The sequence below is a fragment of the Enhydra lutris genome, unplaced genomic scaffold (assembly GCF_002288905.1).
Source record: "Enhydra lutris kenyoni isolate GAN:26980312 unplaced genomic scaffold, ASM228890v2 scaffoldscaffold19, whole genome shotgun sequence".
Classification (NCBI taxonomy): domain Eukaryota; kingdom Metazoa; phylum Chordata; class Mammalia; order Carnivora; family Mustelidae; genus Enhydra; species Enhydra lutris.
The window spans coordinates 30,847,031-30,862,449 of NW_019154103.1; the positions used below are offsets into that span (position 1 = coordinate 30,847,031).

General features: G+C 35.4%; 1 protein-coding gene across 1 annotated transcript in view; it reads right to left on the bottom strand.

Annotated features, from left to right (window-relative positions):
- The window catches only part of LOC111148386 (F-box and leucine rich repeat protein 17), a 524,279-nt gene that overhangs the window by 471,632 nt on the left and 37,228 nt on the right, over positions 1-15,419 (bottom strand). The window contains exon 4 of the mRNA XM_022504895.1: positions 5,603-5,734. Coding sequence (XP_022360603.1) covers positions 5,603-5,734 — 132 coding nt within the window. The remainder of the gene's footprint in view (positions 1-5,602; positions 5,735-15,419) is intronic.

Consider the following 15,419-nt stretch of genomic DNA (forward strand, 5'->3'; position numbering starts at 1 on the left):
GGGTAAATGACAATGAAGGCAAATATCTACCCTAGGAGATTTGGAAGTTAAAATGAATATTTAGAAAAGGAAATCCCTCACAAATGTAAATTATTTAAGTCTGGGATTACAGGTAAATTCACCACACAAGGAGTGTCTGAGAAATAAGATAAAAGAAATGCAGTGGGAGAATTGATGGAAAGAGGGGGACTAAATCCCTTAATATAGTAACTCTAAGTTGAAAAGCAATAGAGTCAGGAAACACAAGCCTTAATATAATGCTGAATTAGCTACTGCTATTTAAACTCTGATGCAAATGTTTACTTCACACACGCCAGTTGATGATAACATGACTACCAGGGCATTTACTTAGCTGCAGCAACAACCTCAAATCACACCAAGCAGCAAAGAGGAATGAAACTGTGAATAGCTTAAGGGTGAAATCAGATCACTGTAGGTTAATATTGGGCAGTGACAGCCCAATTCAAATTGGTAGACTCCAGAAAGTAAACTCTGGAAGGAAGAGGAAGTAAAGAAACCTTTACCAAAGACTTCTTATTTTGGGGACCGTAAAACAAACTTGGTACTTTGCTTCTAAATCTCATTTAGTCTGATGCTCATAAGAACATGTCTGAGGTAGCATTATGCCCTTTCTGCAAACAAGGAAATGAAAGCACAAAAATTAAGAACTTAACCCAAGTCACATGAGTAAGAAACATTAGGATTGGGGCTCCTGGGGGGCTGAGTGGGTTAAAACCTCTGCCTTTGGCTCAGGTCATGATCCCAGGGTCCTGGGATCAAGCCCCACATCAGGCTCTCTGCTCAGCAAGGAACGTGCTTCCCCCTCGCTCTCTGCCTGCCTCTCTGCCTACTTGTGATCTCTCTCTCTCTGTCAAATAAATAAATAAAATCTAAAAAAAAAAAAAGAGAGAGAGAGAGAGAAACATTAGGATCAAGGTATGAACTGAATTTAGTTCAACTTAAATAGGACATTTGCCTCAATCACCCCTCAAAATGCTTACAGCCTCTAAGAAGGCCTGAAGATGTGAATTCATACATGCAAACCTCCAAAAATAAATAAACAAAAATATCATAAAAAAATGTCATGGCAGCCACCAAAGAACTCCATGAGATGTCATATAATTATAAAACTAATAAAGCAAAAATTCTTCGAGAGACTGAGAAATAAAAGTTCACAATCAACTTTCAGGACATCAAGTTTTAACCAGGAAACATTTATTACTTCCCTAAAATTTTCTAAAATCTATTCATAATACATTATGTGTACTGGCATACACACAATAGATTACTACTTTCTTCGTTATTCAGAAACCTATCCTAGTAGTTCACAACTCAATTCTATAGAGTAGAAGGTATAAAAAAAAAGAGAGAGACTAAATAAACACAACACATACAGATCTAAACAAAATATAATGACCCTCATAGAAGCTATTTTTGAAATAAATTATAAAATCCTAGTACTTTCAAATGTCAGGTTGTATAATAATTGGCAGATAATCCAATCCCTCTGACCCCATCACAACTGAATAAGAAGATAGCCAAAGAACTTCTCTGTCCAAATTTTAGTAAAGGAGCAGAATCTGGAGCAAGAAGAGTAAGAAGCAAAGAGAATATACTTAAAAAGGTGTCTAGGTAATCAATAACTGTACATACAAACTAAATATGACTTAAAAATAACTTTGTAGCCAGTATTACACAGATGTGATACAAAAGCCATCACCAGAAGAAGGAAAATAACTGTATACAATATGCAAGAAGCTCATCATAGTTGCATTCTTCAAATCTACTTTTAAAGTCTATACAACAGATTCATAGCAAATACAAAATACATCATAGAGGATCACGGTACTTGTCTCACACAAAAATGACTAAAACATAAATTCATTCTCTGTTGAGGAAGATTTTACATGTACATGCTCTCAATACTTTACCTTAAAATGTAAAGTCATTTTCCTCACTTTCCACCTGAGTAAAACTTCTCCTTCTGACAAACACAGGAATCCTTCCCCTAAAGTTTACCTTACTTAAATCAGTGCCACAGAGAATGTTCAAATAGCTTTCTATTTTGTGTAAAATAGCAAGTCTATATTGTAACGTTACAGATGCAACTAATATTTCAAATTTTTTAAAGAAATATTCACACCAAAACCACCTAAAGGACAAAAATTAAAAATAAACTATAATGCCTGTAGAAACTATGTACAAACATTATATCTTTATAGTTAATATCAAGGACACAAAAGCTATGTCACTGAAATATACAAAGACAATGCTGCCATCTAAAGGCCAAGATAGAATATGAAGACTACATATACTTAAGTACTGCCAATATATAAAAGCAGAGAATTTGATATTTTAAAGTCAGCAAAGTTTACATTTCCAAAGAAACACTATGCTATGATTATATTTAGACTATACAATGAACCTCTAAAACTCCTGAGAAGAAACAATAAGAGAATTAGCAAAATAATTTCATTAATGATCAGTATCGGTACAAATCAAATTCTGTTGGCATCCTTTCAGACACAGCATTCTCTAAATAGCTCTATTAGTTGTTAATTTAAAAAAAATCTATTTAGTGATGTTTAGTGATAATTCCTGCCTATAATTACATATGCACTATAATTTTATAAATATATAAAAGTATATTAATATTATTTGCCTTTAACCAGACTGCTATTATTTCTACTCACCCCATATAAAATACTTGTTTTTAAAGGACTAATAATAATAGTTCTCAGGATGAAAAGACCTTAACTGCTTAAAATTACAGCTTTGTGAGAATTTAAGGATTTCTCATTATTTCATGAATTCTAAAACTACAAAGCAAAGCTCGAATGGGAGGATAGCTATCAATAATTCAATTGCTCAGTGCAAAGAGTTCAAATGATTCTAAGTTTCCCTTTCTAGAACCTTAAATTGAAGGAACTTTATTGAGCTGAACTTTAAGATTTAAAACTACTTCAAATTTCCAATGAAATCAAATGTTTACTGAGTAATATTACATGTGAATCTGATTCCCTTAGCATGTTAAGTATATAACATCTTTTTAATGGACCACAATATTAAGGAAAAACAAATGTGAACATAACTAGAACCTTCAAAACATATACAGTTAACTCCTTTGGGAAACTGTTGACTAAAAATTTTCATGTGTTAAGGAAAATGTTTCTCTGTGTTTACTCAACAAGGAAATAAATAATAACTACTCAACAAATATTCCCATTATGTAAAGAATATAAAAATTTTAAGTTGGGTTTACCATCCTTCAATTTGAGTATAAAGTAGAAACCAAAAGACAACAAATACAGACAGAATGTCATAAAAAGGTCATAAAACTAGAATGTCATTCTAGTTTTTTAGTGCCTCCTATGGGTTCAAGTTTATATTACACAATTTAAGGACCTTATGTCATTTAATTCTCAGAGCTATATACCTGCAAAAACACAAGTATTAATAATCCTGTCTGCAGGGGAGGTTCACAGAGCTTAAGTAACTCCCCCAAAATCACAATACAAGTGAGCGAATACCAGGTTTAAAAAATTCAGTATCTCAGGGCACCTGGGTGGCTCAGTCAGTTGAACGTCTGCCTTCGGCTCAGGTCATGATCCCATGGTTCTGGGATTGAATCTCACACTGGGCTCCCTGCTCAGCAGGAAGCTTGCTTCTCCCTCTCCCCCTGCTTATGCTAGCTCTCTCTCTCCCTCTGTCAAATACATAAATAAAATCTTTAAAAAAAAAATTCACTATCTCTGACCCAGAAGACTTCGTTCATTCTACAAGATCATACTGTTTTAAAAGAAGTTATTAAATTTGTATTAAATGTAAAGAGAAATATGAAGGATTTTTACCATAGAATCTCAGGAGAAAATATAATTCTATTGGCAAATATAATTCTATATAATAAAAGCATTTACTTTTAATTCATAGTGCTTTGATTTTTCTAACTGGAATCTTCTTTTAAAGTAGCATTATTGGGCACCTGGGTGGCTCAGTAGGTTAAGCATCTGCCTTCAGCTGAGGTCAGCATCCCAGGGTCCTGGGATAGAGTCCTGCATCTTGCTCCCGACTCAGAGCAGAGTCAGTTTCTACCTCTTCCCCTCCCCCAGGTTGGGCAATCACACTCTCTCTCTTTCTCTCTCTCTCTCAAAATAAATAAATAAATAAAAACTTTAAAAAATAATAAAGTAGCATTATCTCAGGGCACTTGGGTCATTCAGTCAGTTAAGTGTCAGACCCTTGATTTTGGCTCAGGTCATGATCTCAGGGTTGAGAGATCAAAATCCACAGCCAGCTCCGTGCTGAGCATGGAGCCTGCTTAAGATTCTCTATCTCCCTCTGCCTCTGCCCCTCTGCCCCTCTGGCCCTCCCCATCCCCACCCTCTCCCAAATAAATAAATAAATAAATAGTACCATTATCTCATTTGAAGTGCTGACACTTCTAGAGACCCTTCAAAACTTACATTAATTTATGAGATGTATTTATCAAATTTTATAAACTAATTCCAAGGAGCAAAAAAAAAGAGCTCCTTATTTGAGGAATACAATTAAATAGCAGGTCTCCTTTGTAAATATGCAACAACACCTTGCCTACATTTTTAAGTATACTATTGCTCAACATGGAGAATCTACAAGTGCCTCCCCGATGACAACCTTTTCTGTTAACTTATACTATACCTATCATCAAAATCTAAAAGATGTGGAGTATTACTCAACCATTACAACGATTGAAGCTCTGATACACGCTACTACATGAAAGAACCTTGAAAACATTATGCTAAGTGAAAGAAGTCAGACACAAAATACCAAATACTATGTAAATTCCATTTGTATGAAATGCCTAGAACAGGCAAATCCATAGAGATAGAAAGTAGATGACCAGGTGCCTGGAGCTAAAGGAAGGGGGGGAATGGAGAGTGACAACTAACAAGCACAAAGTTTCTTTGGGGATAACGAATCTGTTCCAGAATTAGTGATAATGACTGCACAACTTTGTGAATATACTAAAAACCACTGAGTTGTAACACTTTAAAAGGGTGAATTTGACAATATGTGAATTATATCTCAATAAAAGAAAATTAAATGGTTTTTAAAATTTATCACACATTAAGTGTGATGAGTTATATATGTATGTGCTTAGAACATGAAAATCTATATAACTACAAACATTATCTGCCTCAGTTTAATAAATCCCATTTTTCACCATACTAAATGAAAGGTTCTACTTCACATATGTACATCTTTCTTAACAGTAAAAAATTCTAACTACCTAAAAGTATTACAATCCTTAGGGAATCATCAGAAGGAACAACAACCACATACTTATATTCAGCAACTACAAACACTTTTTTCCAATTTACCTGAGTTAGTTCACTGTCAGAACATAGAAAAAAGGAATTTTTAACTTTCAAGTATCACATAAAAGCACCTGTAGAGTTATAGGATCAATTCATAAAATCATTGTTTTGAGAGGATTCTTGCTTTAAGTAGTATTTGCCTCTAAAACACCAAAATAAGCAGATAAAAATTTGTAAGCGAAGTTATAAGGAAATGAAAGGTCAGAAACAAAATAAAAAACACAAAGATGATAACAAGTACTTACTAATTTGTTTTCCTGCATATATATTCTTTGTAATTTCAGACAGCCCTTAGCTATGACGATCATGCCTTCATCTGAGATCTTGTAACACTGGCCAAAATGAATATCTTTGAGTTCTCTGCACTTTGAGCCCAGCTGTAAAAAAAAAAAAAAAAAAGGAGATTTGATTGAATGCTGAGAAAATAACAAAGATAACATATTCCTAGTGGGATATCCATATAAGTTTTAAAAATAGCAATACCAAAGTTAAATATAAACTACTTTTAAAATAAAACAGAATGTAGGCAATCTATAACTTAAAGCAGTATGGTGTAAGTTTTAGCATCTTCTAATTACTTCCTTGCATCAACTACCTTATATTATATGCCTACCCAAGGTGCCTAGATTCCTTAACATTTACCTCAGATTCACATTTTTATTTCTCCTGATCATTTATATTATTATATTTGCAGGGCTCAATTCCAAGGAATAAAACAAAGGTCTAAGAAGTGAGGCAAAGGTCTAACGAATGAAAGAATATTTAATTCATTAGATTCTTCCACTTCTGATTACCCCAATCAATCATTTGTCTCCAAAAGCTCACTTATTCTGTGAAAGAGAAAAAAAGTCTGAATATGCTATAGATTATATTTTAGAGTACTTACTGACATACGGAATTGCATAAACTGAAAACACAAGAACTAAAGATTTCCTGACTGAAATCCCACTGTACCTTAAAGAGTTACCAAACAGGTAAAATGTTCCCATTAAAACCATTAAGTAGCACAAGGAACAAATTACATACATTTCTTTTCAAAAGCTACACCGGAGATTAGATGATCAAAGCAAACTATAAATGAATGCTGTTTCATGAGTATTACATATGAATAGAGTCATTTTAGAGCTAAAATAAGAAACTTATTCAGTAAAACTTTATATCAAAAATTATCTAAAAAATTACATTAAATAAAACTCAGTGTCAGCAAGGATTAGAAAGAAGTATGCAAAATACAACTGGTAAGAGTGTAAATAATACTAAAAATCTTCCTGGAGGGCTACTCAGCATTAAATAAGAAAATATGACTTAGTTTTACCAAAAAATTAACTACAGAGGGATAGATAATTGGATAGATTATGTGATAAAGTAAGCATACTAAAATGTTAATTGTAGGGTAGAGGGATGGTGATGGGGTTTGAGGAGTGCACTTGTCATGATGAGCACAGAGTGACGTATGGAACTGTGGAATTACTACATTATACACCTGAAACTAACATAATGATGTATGTTAACTAACTGCAATTAAAATAAAAATTTTAAAAAATACAAAAAAGATATTAAATATACAATCTAGGTAGTGGGTATATAGGTGTTCACTGTAAAATTCTTTCAAAATTTCCATAAGATAAATTTTTTATAATAAACTTAGAATTAAATAGAAGTACTTGACTAAGATTTAACTATAAGAAATTAGCAAAAGGGATATTTTAATCATAACATATAGAAAACCACCTAAAGATACAAATTACAGGGTTTTCAGAAAACTGAATATTATATAGCCATTAAAAATGAAGTACACACTTGAGAAAAATGAAACTTTTACACAAGGTTTTATAATATAATCCAATTTTTGCAAATTATGCACATTTAAATATACATATGTGCATATCCTTATAGAAAAGACTGACATTACACCAAGGTGTTAATAGTGGTTTTTTTTTTTTTCTGATTAGTGCAGTAATGCATTTTTTTCTTTTCTGCCTATCAATCTTCTCACATCTTTTTAAAAATAAATGTTGCTTTAATAACTAAAGAAAACTTTCAAGTTCTGTTTCAAGTAAAGCAATGAGGGACGCCTGGGTGGCTCAGTTGGTTAAGCAGCTGCCTTCGGCTCAGGTCATGATCCCAGCGTCCTGGGATCGAGTCCCACATCGGGCTCCTTGCTCATCAGCGAGCCTGCTTCTCCCTCTGCCTCTGCCTGCCATTCTGCCTGCCTGTGCTTGCTCTCTCTCCCTCTCTCTCTCTGACAAATAAATAAATAAAATCTTCAAGTAAAGCAATGATATGTGAACTCAGTTAATTTTTCCAGGGGTGCTGATATAGTTACACTATGTTATTTTCATCTAGGCCACACTATAACCAATTATATATTCCACTAGAAATGTAAACTCCACAAAGAAAGAAGTTTGCCTGATAATTAACTGTCCCTGGAGCCCAGTGTCTTCTGTTTAACTTAGCTGATACTCAGTAAATATTTGTTGAATGAATGAAAAGGGTGATCCTGGCTATGTGATGTAAAGAGGCCTCTTTGAAAAATGGACGAATATGGGAAACCATGATTATGGTCTCATATACCACCATGTTCCAGTTAATTCAGGAATTCTAAATTGGGTCCACAAGTAGATTTCAGGAATTCCAGGAAAGCAGATGAGAAAAAAGGAGTACATTTTAACTTTCATACTATCCTCTAACTGAACTCTAGCTTTTGCTTCACTTATTAATGTAAATGAAAAATCACAGTAGTTTGGCAATACATCATGACTTTGTAAACAACAGAAATCAAAGATAATTTTATGTAATATTACTACCACTGCAGAGAGCATGAAATACCATTTTTGTTCATTAGTATTCATTATATTCATTAGATCAACTACCAGATCTAATAATGTATAAAAGCACACATATACTTCAAGAACAAATGTACAATGGCACATCACTCACACCTAAAAAAGCTGACTCCAAAGCCAACAGTGGGTAAAGTGTAAAAGCAACTTGATCATCACTATACTACAAAACTCCTTATAGGCTCACACACATCTGGCATTGAGAGTGCAGCTGGCATTAAAAACACCAGGATTCTTTAAAGTCTATTTAGAGAGAAGTTAACCACTCAGATCCCCTCCCCATCACTGCCAAGTCCACTCTCCCACAATAGCAAAAAGATCAAAGTTCACTGGGGCGAGTAAAACACAGGGTTCTTGGACTGGGGTACACCATGCATAGCTGACAACAAAAGCATACTGCTGAAAATGTGGGGGTGATGTGAAAGTTTATAAGGCAGAAATGAAGAAATTCAAATGAATAATTCTATAAAACATTCCGGGACGAAAGGGTGTGAGCTGAAAGAGCTCACTTACATGTCCGGAACAAATGACAAAAACAGACCCATGGCAAGGCAAATCAACCCAAAATGTCAGAATTAAAGAGTATAAAAAAAAAAAAGATTTTATAGACTTCCAGAGACAAACAGATTTCATACAAAGGATTAGGATAAAAAAAAAAAGGCATCAAACTTCTTAATGACAATACTGAAAGACGGCAACAGAGCAATGCCTCAAATGACAATGCTGAAAGACGGCAACAGAGCAATGCCATCAAATTCTGAAGGAAAAGGACTTCAAACCTAGAATCCTATACTCAGGATTCAAACTACGAATTAAGTGTGAGGATAGAACAGAGACATTTTCAGACTGCAAATTCTCAAAAGGTTTACCTCCCATATATTCTTTATCAGGAAGCTCCTAGAATCTGTCCTCTACAAAACATAAGAATACACCAAGAGAAAGAACCTATGACATCTAATAGGATATCTAAAACAACTACAAGATCAGGAAACCTCAAGGATAATGGTAAAGGTTAAGATACTCAGATGACCATTACTGCAAGAGCACTTGTATGCGAAAAATCCAAAATGGAGCCTTCAGACTATCCACAGAAAATCTGCTATGAGAAGATATATTTGACTATCTACATATCAATATACTAATGCAATTGTGGAAAAACCTTTAGTTCCATTTGTGTTAAGACCTTTAAAAAAAAAAAGTAAACTAAAGGGGACAAAAAGACATTTATTAATTTCAATAATAACAAAATTCTATAGAGAAAAAAAGGTATGTACATAATTGTAAAATGTAAATATCAAATACTTATGTAATCAAAATTATAAAAGAATTATGTTGGGAGGATGAGAAAATAGAAGACAAGGAAGGGTAAGTAAGCTAAATTCCCATCTTCCATAGTAAGGAATCAGCCTAGATAGTCTGAAATGGATAAATCAAGAAAATATAGATGGGCTTGGAAGGGAATTGCTTCTTTTTTCTGAAGAAAGTTCGATTCGCCTAATTCCTTGTCTCTCTGCTGATTAGTTTGTGTTTAATGAACTGGACATGTTCAACTCATTTCCACCCTTCTTCCTCCTGGACCACAGCAAACAAGCATCCCTTCTACATTTGCAGGCCCCTCTGCTGGCCTGACTGGGCTGATTATGAGCGGGTCTGCTGGCCGAACTCCAGAATTAACAAGCCCATTTAACTCTAAACAATATTCTCCAATCTAGCCTTTCTGAGTAACAAAGTTGATTTGATGTTTTTCCTCTGTCCCTATTCCCTTCTCTTGTTAATTTGTTCAGATCCTAGGAAGTAAAGAGGCCTCAACACCTTAATGCACCAACCAAGATCACTGAAAAATACAACAGAATCTATATAGCAGGAATGAATGAGGGGCGCCTGGGTGGCTCACTCAGTTAAGCGTCTGCCTTCAGCTCAGGTCATGATCTCGGGGGTTCTGGGATCAAGCCCACGGCCCATTGGGCTCCCTGCTCAGGAATCTGCTTCTCCCTCTGCCCCTCCTCCTGCTCGTGCACTCATCCTTTCTCTCTTAAATAAATAAAAATCTTTTTTAAGGGCGGGGGGTATCTGGTAGGGTCTTAGACATTAGTTTGTGTAGCTAGGTTGGCAGAGTCGCATGTTAACACATGTAAGTCACACTGCTATAGGCTACGAGAGAGAAAGTTTTAAGCTGATTACCTGGTATTTTGACTTTAACAAGTGTCTTTGATGGACTTATATGCAAATAAGTAACTTTCCATATAAGTAGGGGCTACACGGGTAGCCATACACAAATAAGAACAATGTAGATGGCTTCAACAGACATCAGCATTAGGAAAGTCCCAGAAACTTACCAGAAAAGAGTACCTCAGGAGGTAATTACTGTCATTTATCCTCACTGCAGAAACTGATGTTCTAGTCTAGACATCACCACTGGGCATGAGAGGCAAGACTACATTTCCATGACTGCCTATCTGTACTAATCACATTACCCCAACTATAAATGTCCTAAGGTTCCAGGCTATCCAGTTACTGGAGAATCAGTCATTTTACCCGGTATATTTTCCAGTTTTGCTAATGTTCAGCTCTCTCAATGCTGCAACTGTCTTGTCCATTGTCCATAGGAAAACATTCAGGGGGCATTAACCAAGGCTTATATGAATATCCCTGTCAATATGCGCTAAATTTAGTTCAATTACTCCTCTACCTAAAAACCATAGAATTGGTATAGAACTCTTCTAAATGTGGAATTCTCTATTCAGAAAGACAGTACTAGAGACATTGATGCTATGGCCCTACCAAGAAGGAGAGCCCTGTCTATCAGATGGGATACAAAAAGGTGGTACTATAGAGTAAGAACCAAGCCCCAGTATAAGGCCTATCTAAATTACTCAAGTTATAGACACTGTACTTTCCACAAATACACCATATTAAGCATAAAACTGAGTGTAAACAAGATTAAGATTATCATACAGCAATAGTATTTTTTTTTAAATCAACCTGCAGGTTCCAGTCCAGCACAGGAGGAAGCTTATAAGTTACCACTCCATACTAACAAGTAAAAAGCTGAACAATTGAAAAATCAACAACTTTTCTTAGAGAAGTGAGGTTTCAAGGAAAACCTCTGTCCCCAAAATTGGATAGACAAAAAGATGGACATAGAAAAACAACTTGGCAGAGCAGAAACCCACTAGAAGAAACCTCTACAGGAACCAGTGCCAGGGTAGGAAACCCTAAATTATAATCCATCTCCTTCTGTTATCAAGTAAATAGTTTAGTCTCATTAATTCTTATCCCAGCAAAAATTAGTACCTAAAGGATTTACAAACACCTCAAAATTATCCCCATATTACTTTCTACCTTGCCAAAGAACACTCTGAAATGTTAACTACTCATCATTAGATAAAAATCCCTATCTGGCTGATGTTGATTAGATGAATATCATCACTTACCTTGGTTGGGTACTCTGAAACTGCTGCCGGAGAGCCCTGCCTGGTAATGGAGATTATCAATCTTGTGGAATTTTAGCTCCAGCCACACCTCTCCATTCTCACCCAGCCTGCCCTTCATTGCTATTTGTATCTGAGGCATTCATGCCAAGTACAATCCTAAAGATCACTCTTCACCCAAGTAAATGATCTTATGGACCTAACACATAGAAACCAGTTTAAGAGGTTCTGAATTTTTATCAACATCGGTTCAGTACCTGGGTACCTGTAACAGGGACAAGTCAGATAAATAGTGATAGAAGACCCCTCTGTAACTCAGGAAGAACAATAATGTGTCAAAGGCACCCACCAGTCAACCTTGAAGGGAAGTGTTAAATGAAAAGGGTGCCAATGGTCACTCCATCACGTAAAAGAATCCATTCCATCCACGCATTAAGCCACAGTTCATTTTCACATGTGACAGCAATCAGAACTACAAATGGACTGAAGTAAATCAATAGAAAATGGATTGTTCTTGATTCATTCTCTTCTTCTTTATGGTAATCATTCAAGGTTATTCACAAATTTGCTCAAACACACCCAAAGGTATTTTTCAAATTTTTCTATAAAATGTTGAGAGGTAATTTTCCCACCCATCTCAAATTTTAATTAAAATACTTACTGAACACTATACTTGAGAATTCATAATAGAGAATCTGTTTTAAGAACCATCTGTGGGGAGCCTGGGTGGCTCAGTCAGTTAAGCAGCTGCTTCTTTGTTTCAGCTCAGATCATGATCTTAGGGTCATGAGATCAAGCCCCACACAGAGGTCCATGCTCAGTGGGGAGTCTGCTTGAGATTCTCTCACCTCCTCTCCGTCCACCCCTCCCACCACTTGTTCATTCTCTCTTTTTTTTTTTTTTTTAAAGATTTTATTTATTTATTTGACAGGGAGAGATCACAAGTAGGCAGAGAGGCAGGCAGAGAGAGAGGGGGAAGCAGGCTCCCTGCTGAGCAGAGAGCCCAATGTGGGGATCGATCCCAGGACCCTGGGATCATGACCTGAGCCAAAAGCAGAGGCTTTAACCCACTGAGCCACCCAGGCGCCCCTCTCTCTCACTTTCTAAAATAAACAAATAAATCTTTTTTAAAAAAGGAAGACATCTGTTATCACCACGTAATTTTTATAATAAAACAAAACCTTAGGAAGAGTATACTTCAATGGACAATGAATCTAGACAAGTGAAACCACAACAATGTTATGGGATAAAAACAAGATTAGGTTTTCCAATGCCATATGAAAGTTGCTCAAAACCATTATTAAGAAAATATTTTTTAAAATATGTTGCCTTCACTAGATAAGGAAAGTTATTCCTTCTACTTTCCATTCCCAATCTGTCACCTCTGTAATTATTATACAAATGCAAATGAGAACAATGAATAAAATTCAATCCATATCTTCTAGCAACTTCACCCATCTACGTTAACTGTTCATATTTATAAAAATCATAAAAATGACAATTTTATAATTTGATTCATTAGTTTCATCATTTGTAGTACAGTGGCACAGACAATGAGATATGGAAGAAAGCAATGCAAATCTTTCAAAATGCCACTCATCTGACCCACTATAAGAACTCAAATTTGAATCTTTTCCCTACATTTATATCAACTTTGCCTTATTTAAAAAAAAATTCCAGGGGGCACCTGGGTGGTTCAGTGGGTTAAGCCTCTGCCTTCAGCTCAGGTCATGATCTCAGGGTCCTGGGATCGAGTCCCACATCGGGCTCTCTGCTCAGTGGGGAGCCTGCTTCCCCCCGCCCCCCACCTGCTTCTCTGCCTACTTGTGTTCTCTCTCTGTCAAGTAAATAAATAAAAACTTTAAAATTTTTTTTAATTAAAAAAAATTCCAGTCAATACAATGAAAATATGCCACATAAGCTCCCAAAATATGTGCCAATACTATTTTTTTAAATTTTATTGGCATGGTGTTTAATTAAAATTCAGAGTAAATGAAAATTCATATATGGAATAATACATTTTAACATATATGGACTAATCATTTGATTATAATCTATTACACACTGAAACGATATTTTACTTTTTAGAAAACCAGCAAGAATGCTATTTAGCACCAATTCTCCCAAAACCTCTGTCACTACTGTTTCAACTAAGAAAATATTGAGAACAAAATTTTTCCAACTTAACTTTAAAAGCACAGAAAGCTATACACTTAAGTCCATCAACAGATGAATAGAAAAAAATGAAGTTTATACATACAATGAACTATTATTCAGCCACGGAAAGGAATGAAACTGTTATATGCTACAACATACATGAACCTTGAAAACATGCCAAGTGAAATAAGCCAGACACAAAATAATTAATATTGTATGATTCCGCTTATATGGAATAGCTAGAATAGGCATAGGATTCATAAAACAGAACTCAAAGCAGAGATTACTAGAAGATGAGAGAGAAAGGCAATGAGAATACAAAGTAATTGTTTAATTGGTATAGAATTACTCTTGGGAATGATGAAAAAGTTCTAGAAATAGATATTGATGATAGTTACACAACACTGTATAGGTACTTAATGCCACTGAATCGTATGCTTAAAAGTGGTTAAAACAGTAAATGTTATGTATATTTTACCACAATAAAAGATATCAACATACTGAAATAGAAAGTGCCAATAAAAGTGAGGGAAAACACTGCCAAGAAGCAGGGATGTTTGTACCAAATCTGTTTTTTCTGATTGTAATTTTTATAACATAATTATATTAAGAAATGAATGAACTGACTTAGTAAGAAGAAAAAAGAAACTTGTTGCTATAAAAACTAGGTTGAATGTTTTGCATTCAATGAAGGTAAGACATAAAAAGCTGCTGCTGAATTAGTTTTAGGTAAGACAACCATATGGTCCCCAACTTAGGATGGTTTGACCTATGATTTCTTTACTTTAAGATGGTACAAAAGCAATACACATTCAGCAGAAACCATACTTCAAATTTTGAACTTGGTCTTTTTCCAGCCTGGCAATATAAAGATACACTCTCTCGACGCTGGGCAGCAGTAGGGAACCATGGTTCCCAGTCAGTCATGTAATCACAATGGTAAACAACCAGTACACTTAAAATCATTCTAACCCATACAGCCATTCCATTTTTCTTCACTTTCATATAATAGTCAATAAATTACATGAGCTATTCAATACTTTATTATAAGACAAACTTTGTGTTAACACAATTTTGCCCAGCTATAAGCTAATGTAAGGGTTCTGAACAAGTTTAAAGTCACCTAGGCTATGATGTTAGGTAGGTTGGGTGTATAGAATGTATTTTGGAGGTGAGTGGGTTATCTTGGTTAGGTATCCAACTCTTATTTCGGCTTGGGTCTGATCTCAGGGTCAAGAGATCCAGTGCTGGACACTCCATACTGGGCATGGAACCTGCTTAAGATTCTCTCTCCCAGGGCACCTGTGGCTCAGCAGGTTAAGGGTCTGCCTTCAGCTCAAGTAATGATCTCAGGGTCTCGGGATGGAGCAGCTGGCTGTCTATCTGCTCAGCAGGGAGTCAGCTTCTCTCTCTCCCTGTGCCCCTCCCCCCCACCTTGTATTCTCTCTCACTTGCTTTGCACTCTCTCTCTCAAATAAGTATATTTTTTAAAAAAAATAAAAATACTCCCCCTCTTCTCCCTTTGCCCCTCCCCCTCCTCTAAAAAATTGTAAATGCATTTTTGACTTAGGGGATTTTCAATTTATGATAAGTTCACTGAATGTAATCCCATGGTAAACTGAAGAAGATCT